The sequence below is a fragment of the Alexandromys fortis genome, unplaced genomic scaffold (assembly GCF_014885135.2).
Source record: "Alexandromys fortis isolate MF-2015 unplaced genomic scaffold, M_Fortis_MF-2015_v1.1 scaffold_89, whole genome shotgun sequence".
Lineage (NCBI taxonomy): Eukaryota > Metazoa > Chordata > Mammalia > Rodentia > Cricetidae > Alexandromys > Alexandromys fortis.
The window spans coordinates 7649422-7662737 of NW_026067973.1; the positions used below are offsets into that span (position 1 = coordinate 7649422).

Below are 13316 nucleotides of genomic sequence, written 5' to 3' on the forward strand. Positions count from 1 at the left end.
TCACGGTGGTGTGACAAGCCAGGGTGGGCTTCTGAAAATATAAAGAATTCAAGGCGGCAGAGAGTAGGGTGAGGGTTAAAAAGACACAAGAGACAGCAAGAAATTGAAGTGGGGGTGGGGTGTCAGCGTTTCCTACTGTTCTATGGCATTTTAGATTTGTAGTCGGCATCAAATAATGCTTCAGCAGGGGAGTGATGGGATCAGAGATGGGATCTGCTGGCACCTGTTCCAACCCCAGTTTCTTGAGTAACCTTGCCTCAAAACTTAGGTTGTGGGTGGGGGTGTAATTTTCTGTGCCAACTTGTACTATTTAATCTCGGGAATAAAAACACAAATTGAGCAGTGAAAATTTTCCACGTTCGCAGTAAAGAAAAGAGCACCTTGATTTGGGGCACTGGGTCTTTTACCACAGAGATACGGTCTGAGTGACAGCTCACACTCTGTTGACCCTTCTGGATCTTTCTCATATCATTTGTGTGTTTTCTTAGTTTATTTAATCTAACAAACATTTACTGTGTTAGACACTGCTTTAAGTATTGGGAGTCAACAGAGAACAAAAAAAAGTCGACATGCTTGCAATTCTCGGAGCGAAGTGAACTATTTGGAGATAAAATAATTGAAACAAAAAATGAGGCAGATTAAGAGAATCTGGGAGTGTCCATTCACCAACGAATTAAGAGATTAAGGAGCCCGTGAGGATGATTTCAAGTCAATGAACAGAACCACAAAGCCCTCTTTAAAAGTGACACAAGCTAGTGGGGGGAGGGGTCCCTTTTCTGCACAAGGGCCACAGCTGTACTACCCCTTATGCACAGATGTGTGAATGTATAACATTTACGAGATTTATTAAGCTTCCCTTTAACAATACGATATGAACAGTGCCTAAAATTAGCCTGTGTTTCCGCAACAATTTTGGGGTTTGGTGGTGGTGGTGTGTGTTGAGGAGTGTGGGAGGGGGGCGGTTTGACAGCATCCTCTAGCTTCAAACACTGCCTGCCAGAGTTCGATTTCTTACAATCTGCCTTAATAACAGCCCAAACTGACTGGAACCTCTTTTTTTTTCCCTTGTCACAAAAACAGGCCAAACCCGTAACAACCTAGCATCCTAGCTGTGTCCTTAGTGATTTTTTTTCACTAGTTCTGATTCCAAGGAAAGAATGCCACCTACCGAATCATCCCCACCAGCAGCCAGCCCTGCAAAGCGCGAGCACTACTTAACCCTGGTGTGTTCCAAATGCCTACTGATTATTATTTAGTCAAAAAAAAAAAAAAAGAGTCACTATACGGGCTATCAGGAAGTTGGGCTCTGAGCACAGTTATCTGATAAACGCTTCCACATATTGTCGCCTTCTCAATAGCTATGCCAAATTTCAACCTCTTCTCTGCCTGCATTTTCCTTTTAATTGGGCTCTCTCCTACAGAATGCAGGCTCCCTGCAGCCTGCAGCCTGCAGAAGCCGGTGGTGCAAACCTGCAAGGGATGGAAACTTGACTGCTGGCTGCCCTGAGACTGCAAAAGCCAAGGCCGGCCGAGGGTTAACCCAGACAGGCTTAGCTAGCAAGCGTTCGAGATTGCACCCGAGGTCGGGCGATGCCACGGGGGCTTCCAATTTTTTCCGACTCTGTCACCAGGCCTCGGGCGGGGAGGGGTGTGGGGGTCCCTTCCGCAGTCCCCCGCGAAAGCGAGGCTAGGCAGGTGGTCCCTGCAACTCCTCCAAGAGAGCCACGGTCGCTTCGGCTCCCGCGCTGCAGCTGCGCGGGAAAGGACGCGGGCGGGAGCGAGCAAGCGGACAGGCGCGCGGGGCTGCGACCAGAGGCCGCGGTGCGTGGCGCCCGGCAGCGAGGACTTCGGACCTGGCTGGACCCGAGGCGCCCAGCGAGGTTGGTGGCTCCTGCGGCGAGCGCCAAATGCCGAGAACTCGCGGCGGCGCGCACGGGAGGCTCTGGGAGGGCGGCGGGGGCGGGGCGGGCGCGGAGGGGCGGGGCGGGGCTGGCGCTGACAGACGGGCGGGCGGCCGCGGGGAGCGCCTGCAGCCCGAGCTGAGTGCGGCGAGCGCGGCGAGCGCGGCGAGCGCGGCTCGGGCCGCGGTCCATGGCCCCGACGGGAGGCGCGCCGCCCGCAACCGCACCCGTACCCCGGCGTCCGGCTTGAGCGGACCGCGCGGCGCAGCCACCTTGTCCTGGGCTTGGGATTGGCTTGCAGATCTTCTTCATGGAAGCGATGTCTCCACAGCAGGATGGTCTAGGGGGGCAGCCGGGGCGCTCCTCCTCGCTGACAGGGATGTCTCGCATCGCGGGAGGCCCCGGCACCAAGAAGGTGAGCCGGGGAGGGGGGCACGGGCGCGCGCCTTCCACGCGTGCCTGGCGCTGAGAGGGGTTAACGGTCCCTGCCAGGCGAGGCGGGAGGGGGGGGGGCGGTGTCACCTCCCGGAATCCCCTGCTCCCTCTGGTGGAAACCGGTCTCGGAAAGCCCCTTGCCTCCCACAGGTCCCTCTCCACCTCTGACCCCCGAGGTGGCCTTGACCGGGCAGCCTGGGGAAGGTAGGGGGTCCGGGAGGGTACACGCCCAGCCCAGGCCTCCAGGGGTATCAGAGATGGGTGTCGTGGGCCACACTGTGGGACCCGGAGATTCGTTCAGCTGGCCTTGACCTAGGCTGGATAGCGGCGGGTGGGCAGCTTCCGGAGGTCTCAGCGGGGCGTGGGGGACTTGGCCCGGAGCCACCTCCTGCGAGGGGACCCTGCAGGAGCCTATGGGGGCGGCGCCCTTGTTCCCTGTCACGCCGTGGACCGGTGCGGGCAACTACTTGTAGCATTTGCTTGCGATTGACTGGTCCAGGGTGCAGAGGGAGGATTTCGATGGAGGTCAGGTGTCTGCAGTAGGTTCCCAAGCAAGTGCACTGTGGGCCTCGAGCTTCTGGGCTCCTGGGAATTGATTTGGGTATGCCTGTAGCCATGTCTGTCCCCCCTTCCTCCAGCACAAAACCTTCCGATATTTGGCCATATTTGTTCCTTACGGTGGTGCAGCCTTTCCCAGCTTCTCTGGAAACAAGTTGCGATGAGAGATCATTCTAGATCTTCTCTGACAAATATGTGAAGACGTTGCATTGCTATAATTAGAGGCTCAAGGGGATACATGGGCTCCCTGCATGTACGGATTTTATGGCCTTTCATTAATCTTCCCACTAGGATGGTGGGTTGGCTGGAGGTCAACGCAGAGAGGTGACATCTGTATAGAAATGTATGTGAGCTCCCAAGGACCTTGGCCCTGTCGCAGAGCCATCTATGGGTGTCTGTGAACTTGATGTATGGGCAGGAGTGGAGGCTCAGTCTTTGATGTCTGGAGACTGATGTTTGTCCTTGTCGTTTTATCACCCTCCCTTCAGAGATGGAGTGAGTGTGTGTATGTGTGTGTGTGTGTTTGTAATTCGGTTTTTTTTCCAAATAAAGCGTGAAAATGCCAGGATGTCCTAATTTAGAATGGCAAATGAACATTAAGCAATTGGCAAAGATTTAAAGCATTTTCTGTTTCTGTAAACCTAAGGAATTAGGAAGAATCAAGCATTTGTTTTCCTGAAGTGCGGCCCCTCCCCCTAGGCTGATTAAGCATGCTAGCATAGGGGTGGTGGTGGGGAGGAGCCTCAGAGAGTAGCTTTATCATTTCCAAGCCTCAATTGTCCCGTAACTGAAGGGTGACTGTGCCCTTTTTCCTGTGTTCTTTTCTCTTAGCACGGCCACTATCATAACACACACCATGGTGTCCGTCATTGGAAAACAGAAAGGACTAGTACATGGCCTCGTCAATCTGTACTTGCCCAAGACTGCTGAGAAAATTGAATGAATGAATGAATGAATGAATGAATGAATGGTGGCACATAGGCACGATGGTGTTAGCACTTAGCGTGCATTTCCCCCGTGCTTACAGTTCACATTGGTGCCCCGTAATCTAGACTGGGTTTTCAACACCTTTCCTTGCTCTGCAACAGCCAAGCCCTCAGAGCAGCTACTATCCTCCCAACGTGTCTAGAATGTCTGCCCTCCATCCCCTCCCCACTGCTGCCACTGCAGTCCAGGCTGCCCCGTAGCCACCTCGAACTTGTGCTTTTGCAGAAACTGCTGCCTGACAGCTTTCCTGTCTTTCTGTGATCTGTCTGCATTTAGCAGCGCCAGGATGGTTTTTTATTTGAATTGATTGGGGTGTTCATTTGCTTACAGTTCTGAAAGAGATTCATTCTGTATGAGTAGTAAAATGCAGGTCCTTTCCCTGGGTCCTGCCTGCTTCTCCCGCCCCTTCACACTGCCCCCTTTGGTATGTTCTTCAGCCACGTGGACCTTCATTCTCATACACCAAGTCGAATTCATGGCTATTTTGAGGTTGTCGGTGTTATATTCCCTTTACGTCTGCCCCGAGAGTTGGCTTCCTAGAGGTCTGTCTGTCTCCTTCCTGATTAAATGGAAGCCACCTCTAGACAGGCTCTGTGCCTTCTGCTTTTCTGGTTGTCTCAGCACTGTACCTGGCATTTTCTCGTCTACTTGTTTCTTTCCCATTACCCCTCCCAACTGTGTCCTCAAAGCTAGGGCCCGCTTCACCATAGGTGTTTCCGAAGCATTCCTTGGGTTCTGTAAAGCCAAGAACATGTGCAGTGTGGCTTTTGTCCTTAGAATCTGTCATTTAGAGAAGGACCACCAAGCCTTAAAGAAACAGGTAGGAAATACTTTAGGTTTGCAGGTCTCATGGTCCCTGCTTAATTCTGCCATTACAGCTCCAAAGCCGCATGGACAGTATAGAAATGAGGGGACGTGATTGTGTTCCAGTAAAACTTTATTTATAAAAACATGTAGCAGAGGCCAGTGAGATGGCTCATCAGCACTTGCTGAGCAAGCCTGGAAACGTGGGCTTGATACCCCAGAGCCCACAGTAAGGTGGGAGGAAAGAACTGACTCTACGGAATTGTCCTGTGACCTCCACACACACAGCACATACATCATTCACACACAATAATAAATAATAATAATAATAATACACACATACATACTTACATACATACTCTGTCGTTCCTCAGGCCCTGGTAGGGAGCAGTGCTTTTGGGTGGGACCTGGTCAGGTGATGAACTTTTATCTTCGGTGTCTAGTTCAGTAGCCGCACGTGTCTGTGCAACTCCAGAAGTGTGGATGGTACAGCTGCAGAGTTTAAAGGCTCCCTTGAGTTTATCTGACAAACAATAACCTAACATATTTAGAATTTATCAGTCTAGGGCGTGATGCACATATTCACTTAGAAAAGTGACATATCCCTAAGAAATCACCCAACTGCTTTATGTCACTATAGATTAAATGTGCATTTCAGCTTACATGAAATATGATTTTATGTTTGTTTTTGCCTTTCTTTCACTATAATTTTAGCTCCATCCTTCTTTTATTTGTATGTGTTAATGCCTTTCATTGCAGAATGATAAAGATAAAATATTTCAACTTGGAGGTTTCATATTTCATATGTTTTAGATTTTGAATTATTTACTTATGCATAAGTAAATAATTCAAAACTATTGTGGATGACATTCAGGTCTCAATATAAAATTCATTCATGTCTCATAAGCACCTTACATGCATAATCTGAAAGTAATTTTGTTCATTGTTTTTAGTGTATTTTGATCTTCACCCATTACAGGAGATGTGGCATAGAATGTTCCTCTCTCTCTCTCTCTCTCTCTCTCTCTCTCTCTCTCTCTCTCTCTGGTATTTTTATTGAGCTATATATTTTTCTCCACTCCTCTCCTTTCCTACTCCCTCTCCTTCTACCCTCTCCCATGATCTCAACACTCCCAATTTACTCAGGAGTAGAATGTTCTTCTCATATCTTAGATCAATAATCAGGAAGTTTCAGGGTTGGACGCGGTTTTGGATGCCAGGTTGGGAACTATGGATCTTTACCCACTCATCTGGTATCTGTGTTGCTTCCATTTCTTGGCTGTTAGAAATGAAGCTGCTGAGAGCCCCCACACCTCGCTCTGCATGGAGCCATGCTTTCTTTGGGTAAATACGTAGGCAAGGGATGACTGGATTGTAGTTAGTCATATACTTGACGCTTCAAAGAACTGGTTGCTTTGTTGTGAAGTGATTTTATATTTCCAGTAGCAGTGAATGGTAATCCAGTTTCCACTCACCAACACTGCTCACCTCTCTCTGGTTTATCGTCATCCTCGGGGGTGTGAAGTGGTGCCTTGTGATCTAGATCTGTACTCCTCGATGACTCTGAGTATCTTCTCAGTGCTTGTCGTCCACACAGTCCCTTTGGAGACACTGCTCTTCCTCTTGCCAGCTTTCGTTGGGTTGCTAGCGTTTTTATTACTGAGGTTTGAGAATACTTTATACATTCTGAATTCAAGTCCGTTATTGGGTATGTGCTTTTCAAAATATTTTCTCTCTGTGACCTGTAGTTTTTATTTCTGTAGCCTTGTTTTTTTCAAGAGCAAAAGTTTTTCATTTGGTGAAATCTAACTTGCTCTCCTTTTTCCCTTTAATTTGTCTTCATTGTAATCAACTTGAATTTAATTTAAATTTACATAATGGTATATATTCAGTGGTTACAGTATTGGGCAGCAGGTTTAAAGGGAGAGCTTAAAACAATAACAAACAATTATTAAATGGCTTATTAAAACACTATCCTAGTAGGGGGCCCACAGCTTTAATTCCAGCACTCAGGAGACAGAGGCAGGTGGATCTCTGTGAGTTTGAGGCCAGCCTGGTCAACAGAGCAAGTTCTGGGATAGCCAGAGCTACACGGATAAGCTGAGTCTCAAATGATAATAATAATAATACAAATAAAAAACAACAAAACCAACCACGATCCTGATTTGAACAGATGTAGGTATTCAGATGGACTCTCTACACTGGACTGTTGAAAGGAAGGAAGGCCTGTTTAAAGTGCCCTTTAATTCTGTAAAAGGAAAAGACTTACATAAAACAGGTTTCAGAACGTGGGGGCAGCATCAAGTCCAGAGGTCTTAAGGTGTGTCTGTTTGAGCAACTAGCCTGTAGGTGTTTTATAAGAAGTCAGACTTTTTATTTTATGGCCTCATTTATTATTTTAACCACAAGAATTACCTAGCTGGATAACTTGCCTTTATTTGCTACTCACAAGATTTGCTGGTTTTTAGAGAAAGTCCCATCTAAGTTAGAAGACAATTTCTGTTGTTGGGGGGTCTTCAGAAGAACCTACAATAAATTTATGTAGCAGTTGCTAGACTGGGGCTCTCAAATGTAAGTACAATATACACACGACAATTTAAATTCTTCTGGAATAGTATGTTCTTGGGGCATGTCCATATTTGTCCTGGACTGTCCTGGAGCCCTGGAAGCCCATATTAGAGTCATTTCGGTGTTAGGAATGATTTGTGTCGTACTCAAGCGCACTGGCCCTTTGGCTTCACTTAATAATTAAAACCTGTTTGATGGGTCAAGAGGTATTGGAGTAGGAAGGAGATTTGTAGGCACAGAAAACCAGTCAAAAGAAAATAGCTTGAAAAAATAGTTCTAGCAACTCCAAGAGCAGCAACTGCTGTCACACACACTATTGTTCCCTCTCTGTGCATTTCCTGGGTCCAAATCTGTTTATAGCATTTGGTGGAAGAACACCCTCACTCCCCCACCCCCACCCCCACCAAGAGCTGACTGCTTTAACCAAGTGTGTGTCTGGTACTGGGCCTTGAATGAAATGCCTTAATAGTAAGCTTCAGTCTTACTCCAGTACCGAGTAAGACAAGCCCCTGTTTAAAGCTGTGTCCTACTGAGCCCTTCCCTGGTGCTACTCACAGAGTGAATTGCCTGAAGCCAAGGAAGAAGGATACTTTTGTTGCAGCCACTGCAGCCTCTGGGTAAAGTTAGGTAAACATTGACTAGTAGTGACCACTGCTGCCACATTCACAAGCCTTAGTATTTGTGCACCCTTCTTGGTTTGTGCCTTGATGTCTGCCACTTTCCGATGCTTCATAGAAGGAAGGCAGATGTATTTCAGGAGCTCTTCAGCCGGGCCTGATGTCCATGTTGATAGCTCAGCCTATCAACATGCCTACTGTTGGAAAGCCTGGCACATTCTGAACATAGACTCGAGACTATGTTTCGAAGATTTGTGTGGATGCCCCGCCTCCTGTGTGTCTGATAACTCTGCTGTGGAAGAGGATGTGTGAGAAATGTCACTGAAAGTTAGGTCAGTAAACTTAGAAGTCGTGAGACTGAGTTAAAGGATATATGTGTATATGTACATGCATGTGGATGTGTGTGTGTGTGCGGGTGTTCACACGGAAAGGCTAGAACAAGGTATTAAAGGTCTTCCTTTATGACTTAAGAATGCCTTGTTACCTTGAATCAGTCTCACTGACCCCAAAGCTTGCCTTCCTACTGGGTAAACAGACTGGCCAGACAAGGGAGCTCCCCCCGCTATACACACAGCCCTGCTCTTCTTTATAGGTGGCTATTGGGGATTCAAACACAGGCAGATCCTCATTCTCAGCCCAAACAGTTACCCACTGAGTCATCTCCCCAGCTCCAGTTAGTTCAATTTGAAGATCGAGTCTCATAGATTAAAATGGGTAGTTATAACTCATGGACCAAAAATTCACAAACCATAGCTACCTAAAGAGTGGGTGCAATTGCTGTTCCTAGTTTTGAAATACAGATTGCAGTGAGGCAATGCTTGCTTCTAGGGACTTCAGCATTCTCTCTGGTTATGGATTATCAGGGTCTGCAAGACAAACAGCAGCACCTTTGGTGACCGAAGAGGAGCAAGAAAGCTGAAAATGAATTGTTTCCTGTTAATGACTGAGATGTCTCAATTCTTTCATGGCTTGTGATCTTGTCAGGATATGTTGGATTTTTTTTTAGATTGTAAATGCATCATAAGTCTGCACCACACACAATTTACTGGGGACATGTAATTATACAGCTTATATTTTTTTCAACCTTTGTGGTCACTAACAGTGCTACCAAAAATGTATAAAGACAGTGTATCAACATATATATGAACATACACTTATGTCATATATTTAGTTTTTGAAGACACACACACATGCATATATATATATAAACACATATACATAATACACACATTATATATAATTTTGTAACTCAGTTGAAGTATCTTGAAATACACTCCTCATGTCTCCAGAGATATGATAAAATACATCTAAAATAAACTTGTACTGGAGGAAAAGTTGACTTCCCTGCTGTTTCTGTTGGTTTTCTCATATTCAAGATTATAGAATTCTACGAGTCCCATTACGTTTAAGACACAGAGAGCAGACTGTCCATGGTAGTCACAACTCTAATGGTTGTCTGAAACTAGGATAGGGTAATATTTAGGCTTCGCTCTTGTATGGGAGACTCTGGCACCATTTGGGGGACCGGAGCAGCAGAAGAGGTCACTAACTTCTGCCATTCACCCCGATGGTGCTTGTAGGCAGCACAGCCCAGTTTATTTTAAGTTTCGTCTCGGCTGTGTTTTCTTCAGGACAAGTTTAGATTAGAAACATCCAGCCGGCAGCAGAAGCAGCCCCATAAGCACTGCGTGTCCGTAGTGCGCTGAGCAGCCCTGACCTAATTTTGACAGACACCTGTCACACGGCATAACTGGATGTAGAAGCTGTTTTTAGACATCTGGTCACTCAAGAGGACTCTGAGAATAGAAGGTATGTGTTGCCCCAGAAGCTCACGTATCAAGATCTAGAAAACTCAACTTCTCCACAGCCTGTGTTTGCCCGCTTTACCTGGTACTTTGTTTGCAGCAAGGAATGCCTGAGAGTCTCTCTTCTGCCTCCCCAGTCACCATTTTATATCTGACCTTGAATAGTAACCACTCCCAGATGGTACCATAGAGAAATCTGCACAGACTCTGATCTGTTTCTCTTCTCACTGGTGCACTCCGGATGTTTTTTTTTTTTTTTCCTTTTTTGATCAGTGTGTCTTTTGGATTTGATCATGCTGTCTTTTGTCTCTGCATGTGGAAAATAAAAGGCTATACTATAAGGCTCTCCAATCACTGCAGTGTTTATCATACCTTTAGGCCCTTAGCCCTCAGACAGGTGGGTATTGAGATGATCAGACTGCCGGTGTCATGGCTGTAGAGGTAACTATCTTGTGGTGGCCATGATGTACAACTCCCCAGCAGAACCCTGCTCTGTAAGGCAAAGAGCACTGGTGGTTGACCTGCGTACGTGAGTGCTGCTGGAAGGGAATTGTGGCCAAGGGTTGGAACCAGTGGCTTTGACAGAGACAACAGTCCATGCAGTTCAAACGCTGGTAGTGATGATAGGGCAGAATCCATTGTGGAGAGGGATGGAGGCAGAGAACAACGAATGTGTAAGGGACATCATAACGATCGCACTTGCTATAAACACTCCTGGAAGTCTGTGCCCCAGTATCAGGGTCCCTTCTGATTCAGGAATTTCATACAGAGGGAGAGAGAAATGGGGGAGGGTGCAGATATTGGGTCAATTTTAGAGAGAATTTGAAAAATTATGTCATGAAATTTGGGCTCAGATTTAAGGCTGGGATGTCTGCTAGCCTAGTGCTTACTCTTCTATATTGTATAGATTCTTGTGTTTGTTTTTGTACTTGAAAGTAATGATTGTCTTGTGGTAAGAACAAAGAGCCAAAAGTAAAATTGTTTCCATCCTAATGTCAGCTGGAATGTTAATCTGTTCATAGTAGTCTTTACTGTGATGTTTATTTGAGCTAAGTGGTGAGACTGGTTCTGGATGGAATGGTTTGTGAGCAGATAGAATATTATATTTAGCACAAGCTGAATTGACAATAGCTGGGACCATCAGCTTGCCACCGTGGCCAAAAGCTTGTGGTGATAGTAGGATCCAGAAGCAAGGTGCAAGGTTAAAAAAAGTTCTTTTCCTACCGCAGAGCCAGTGTTTCCCCACTCTAACTGTGCAGTGGCTTGAGTACGTCTCCACAAATAAACACTACAGGCATGCAGGGAGCGAGAGAGAATACACAAACCATCCACAAAAGGATTACGAGTCAAAGTGGAGTACGCTAGTTTGTAAATTTGATCCAGTGTTTTTCTAGCTGTGAAAATCTGTACTTTAAAATGTTCCCTCAAATCTCTCATTTTAGTGTTATTCTTGTTTACTTAAAATGTTCAAAGGTAATGTTAGCACCATTTCTGTGAAGTTTAATTGAAATGCTTGAATTTTTATCTCTAAACAAATCATAAAAACTTGCAGTCCACCTCTGACTTAAATTCTTCATCTGACTCCTTACTCTTGATAATGTTTATTTCCGTTTACTCACTGGGAAAACTAAGAATGGCCAGGTCTGGATTCACATGTGGAGGTGAATAAGGCACTGCCATTGCACTTGGTTGACAAGAAATTAAAATTCTAATACAAACCTCTAACAAGAACCTATCTGTAGTGTTTACAAAGAAGGGATTCTTTCTAAAGACCTGGGGTTGGGGAGGGGGGACCCTGTGGAAACATATTCCTATTGAAGCTTCTTTCAATAGAAACATAAACATAGTTTCAAAGAGTTTAGATGGAGTTACCCTATAATGGAGAAGGGGCAACAATGTCTCTTCCAAAAGTATAGACTGTCAGATAAAAAGCCCAATGCCAGATATGTGATTTCCCTTTTATGAGCTGTTGTTTGGTAAGATTCTATAGGTACATTGCCTCCCCCCAAAAAAAACCCAACATGACATTGTCATGGCTTTTGGTTGCCCTCCAGAACTTAATGGAGAGATCCAATTGCCAAACACAGTACAATACTTGAGTCAGAGACCATGGAGGAGTAAAGCTGCTACCAACCTGGAAGTTTCATCCCTACTGGCTAGCTTTCAATTGGCTGACAGACACTATGTACATTACCAGAGAAGAAAGGTAATGGACAGTTGTACCCAGCTGTGAACCTGTGAGCTACAATGATGACTGGCCCAACAACACGTGCCTACTAGTGAAATTGGGGCATAAATGTTATGGGAGTAACCAACCATTTTCTGATTGAATGTAAGGCCACAAAGGGAAACTCATGTCTGCTTCCTTTAATTGTCCCGAGGATCTGCAAGTTATAATCCGTAGTAAAAACTCTACTACTATTCTTCTAAATGGACATGGTATCCAGCTATCTTCTTTATACCCGGAAATGAGTGCATGACTCAGCCCTCATCAGAGAACCTTCTTTGTGCAGAAATAACAGTACAGAGACCTCTAGATGGCCAACATGCAGAGAAGGAAAGACTGTGGCATGGCCAGCCCAGAATGGGACATCTGTCTAATACCTCTTCCCCCCAAACCTTAAGGGTCATCTTGGAAGAGGGAGAAGAAAGATTGGAGGAGCGAGAGGTGGTGGATGACTGCGTTAGAACAGTGTTTTCTGGACATGACAAGGCTGGTATCCACATGAACTCAGCAGCCGTGACTGCCAGACAAAATGCAAGCACGGGTGGGGTCTGTAGTCCCACTCCTAGCTGAGAAGCTATTGGCAAACTGGAGGCTCCTAGGAGAAGTTGGGTTGGTTTGCTTCAGGGAGCATCCCTTGAGTTACTGCCCATGCTCCAGCAGATGGCCTGCATTCACCCACATGCTGGACTAGGTGGACTCAGTGGATTGGTTTTTTGTTTGTTTTGTTTCTTTAGAGCACATGAAAGTTGGAAGGAATAGTGGTTGGGAGAGGGGAAGAATTATAGGAAGGGAAATGGAGGCAAATTTGATAATAATTTTAATATTAAAATTCAATATTTTTAAAGAGACAAACACTTTTAATGATCCAGTATTCTTCACTAGAAAATACTAGAACAGTAGTGGTTCTCATCCTTTCTAATGCTATGACCCTTTAATACAGTTCTTCATGTTGTGATGATCCCTCAACCATAAAATTATTTTTGTTGTTACCCCATAACTGTAATTTTGCTATTGTTATGAACCATAATGCAAATATTTTTGGAGATAGAAGTCTGCCAAAAGGATAGTGACCCACAGGTTGAGAAAGGCTGTACCAAAGGGGAAAGTGTATTTTGTTCTTTCTTTTACTGAATATCTTTTTAAACAATAAAATATGAAGAAAATTTTCTGGATCAAAAAAATGTTTTTGAGTTGCTGAAAATGACAGCTCTTTCTTTAAGCTGCCTGTTTGTAAGTTTACTCTCCTGCATATGTCCACCCATGTTAGTCACCTGAGGGGCTCATGTGCAAGTAATGGTAACGACTCTCCGACCCAACAACTTTTGATGACTTGCCACTAGAACACCTAAGGGGTGGATGGCAGCAAACGCTAACAAGTGGGCAGGCCAGTTCTGGAGTTCACGGGAGAGCTGCC

General features: G+C 45.6%; 1 protein-coding gene across 1 annotated transcript in view; it reads left to right on the forward strand.

Annotated features, from left to right (window-relative positions):
- The first annotated feature begins 2039 nt into the window (after positions 1-2039).
- Positions 2040-13316, forward strand: part of Arhgap20 (Rho GTPase activating protein 20) — an 86139-nt gene continuing 74862 nt past the window's right edge. The window contains exon 1 of the mRNA XM_050156299.1: positions 2040-2316. Within this exon, the coding sequence (XP_050012256.1) occupies positions 2212-2316 (105 nt within the window). The 5' untranslated portion in view covers positions 2040-2211. The remainder of the gene's footprint in view (positions 2317-13316) is intronic.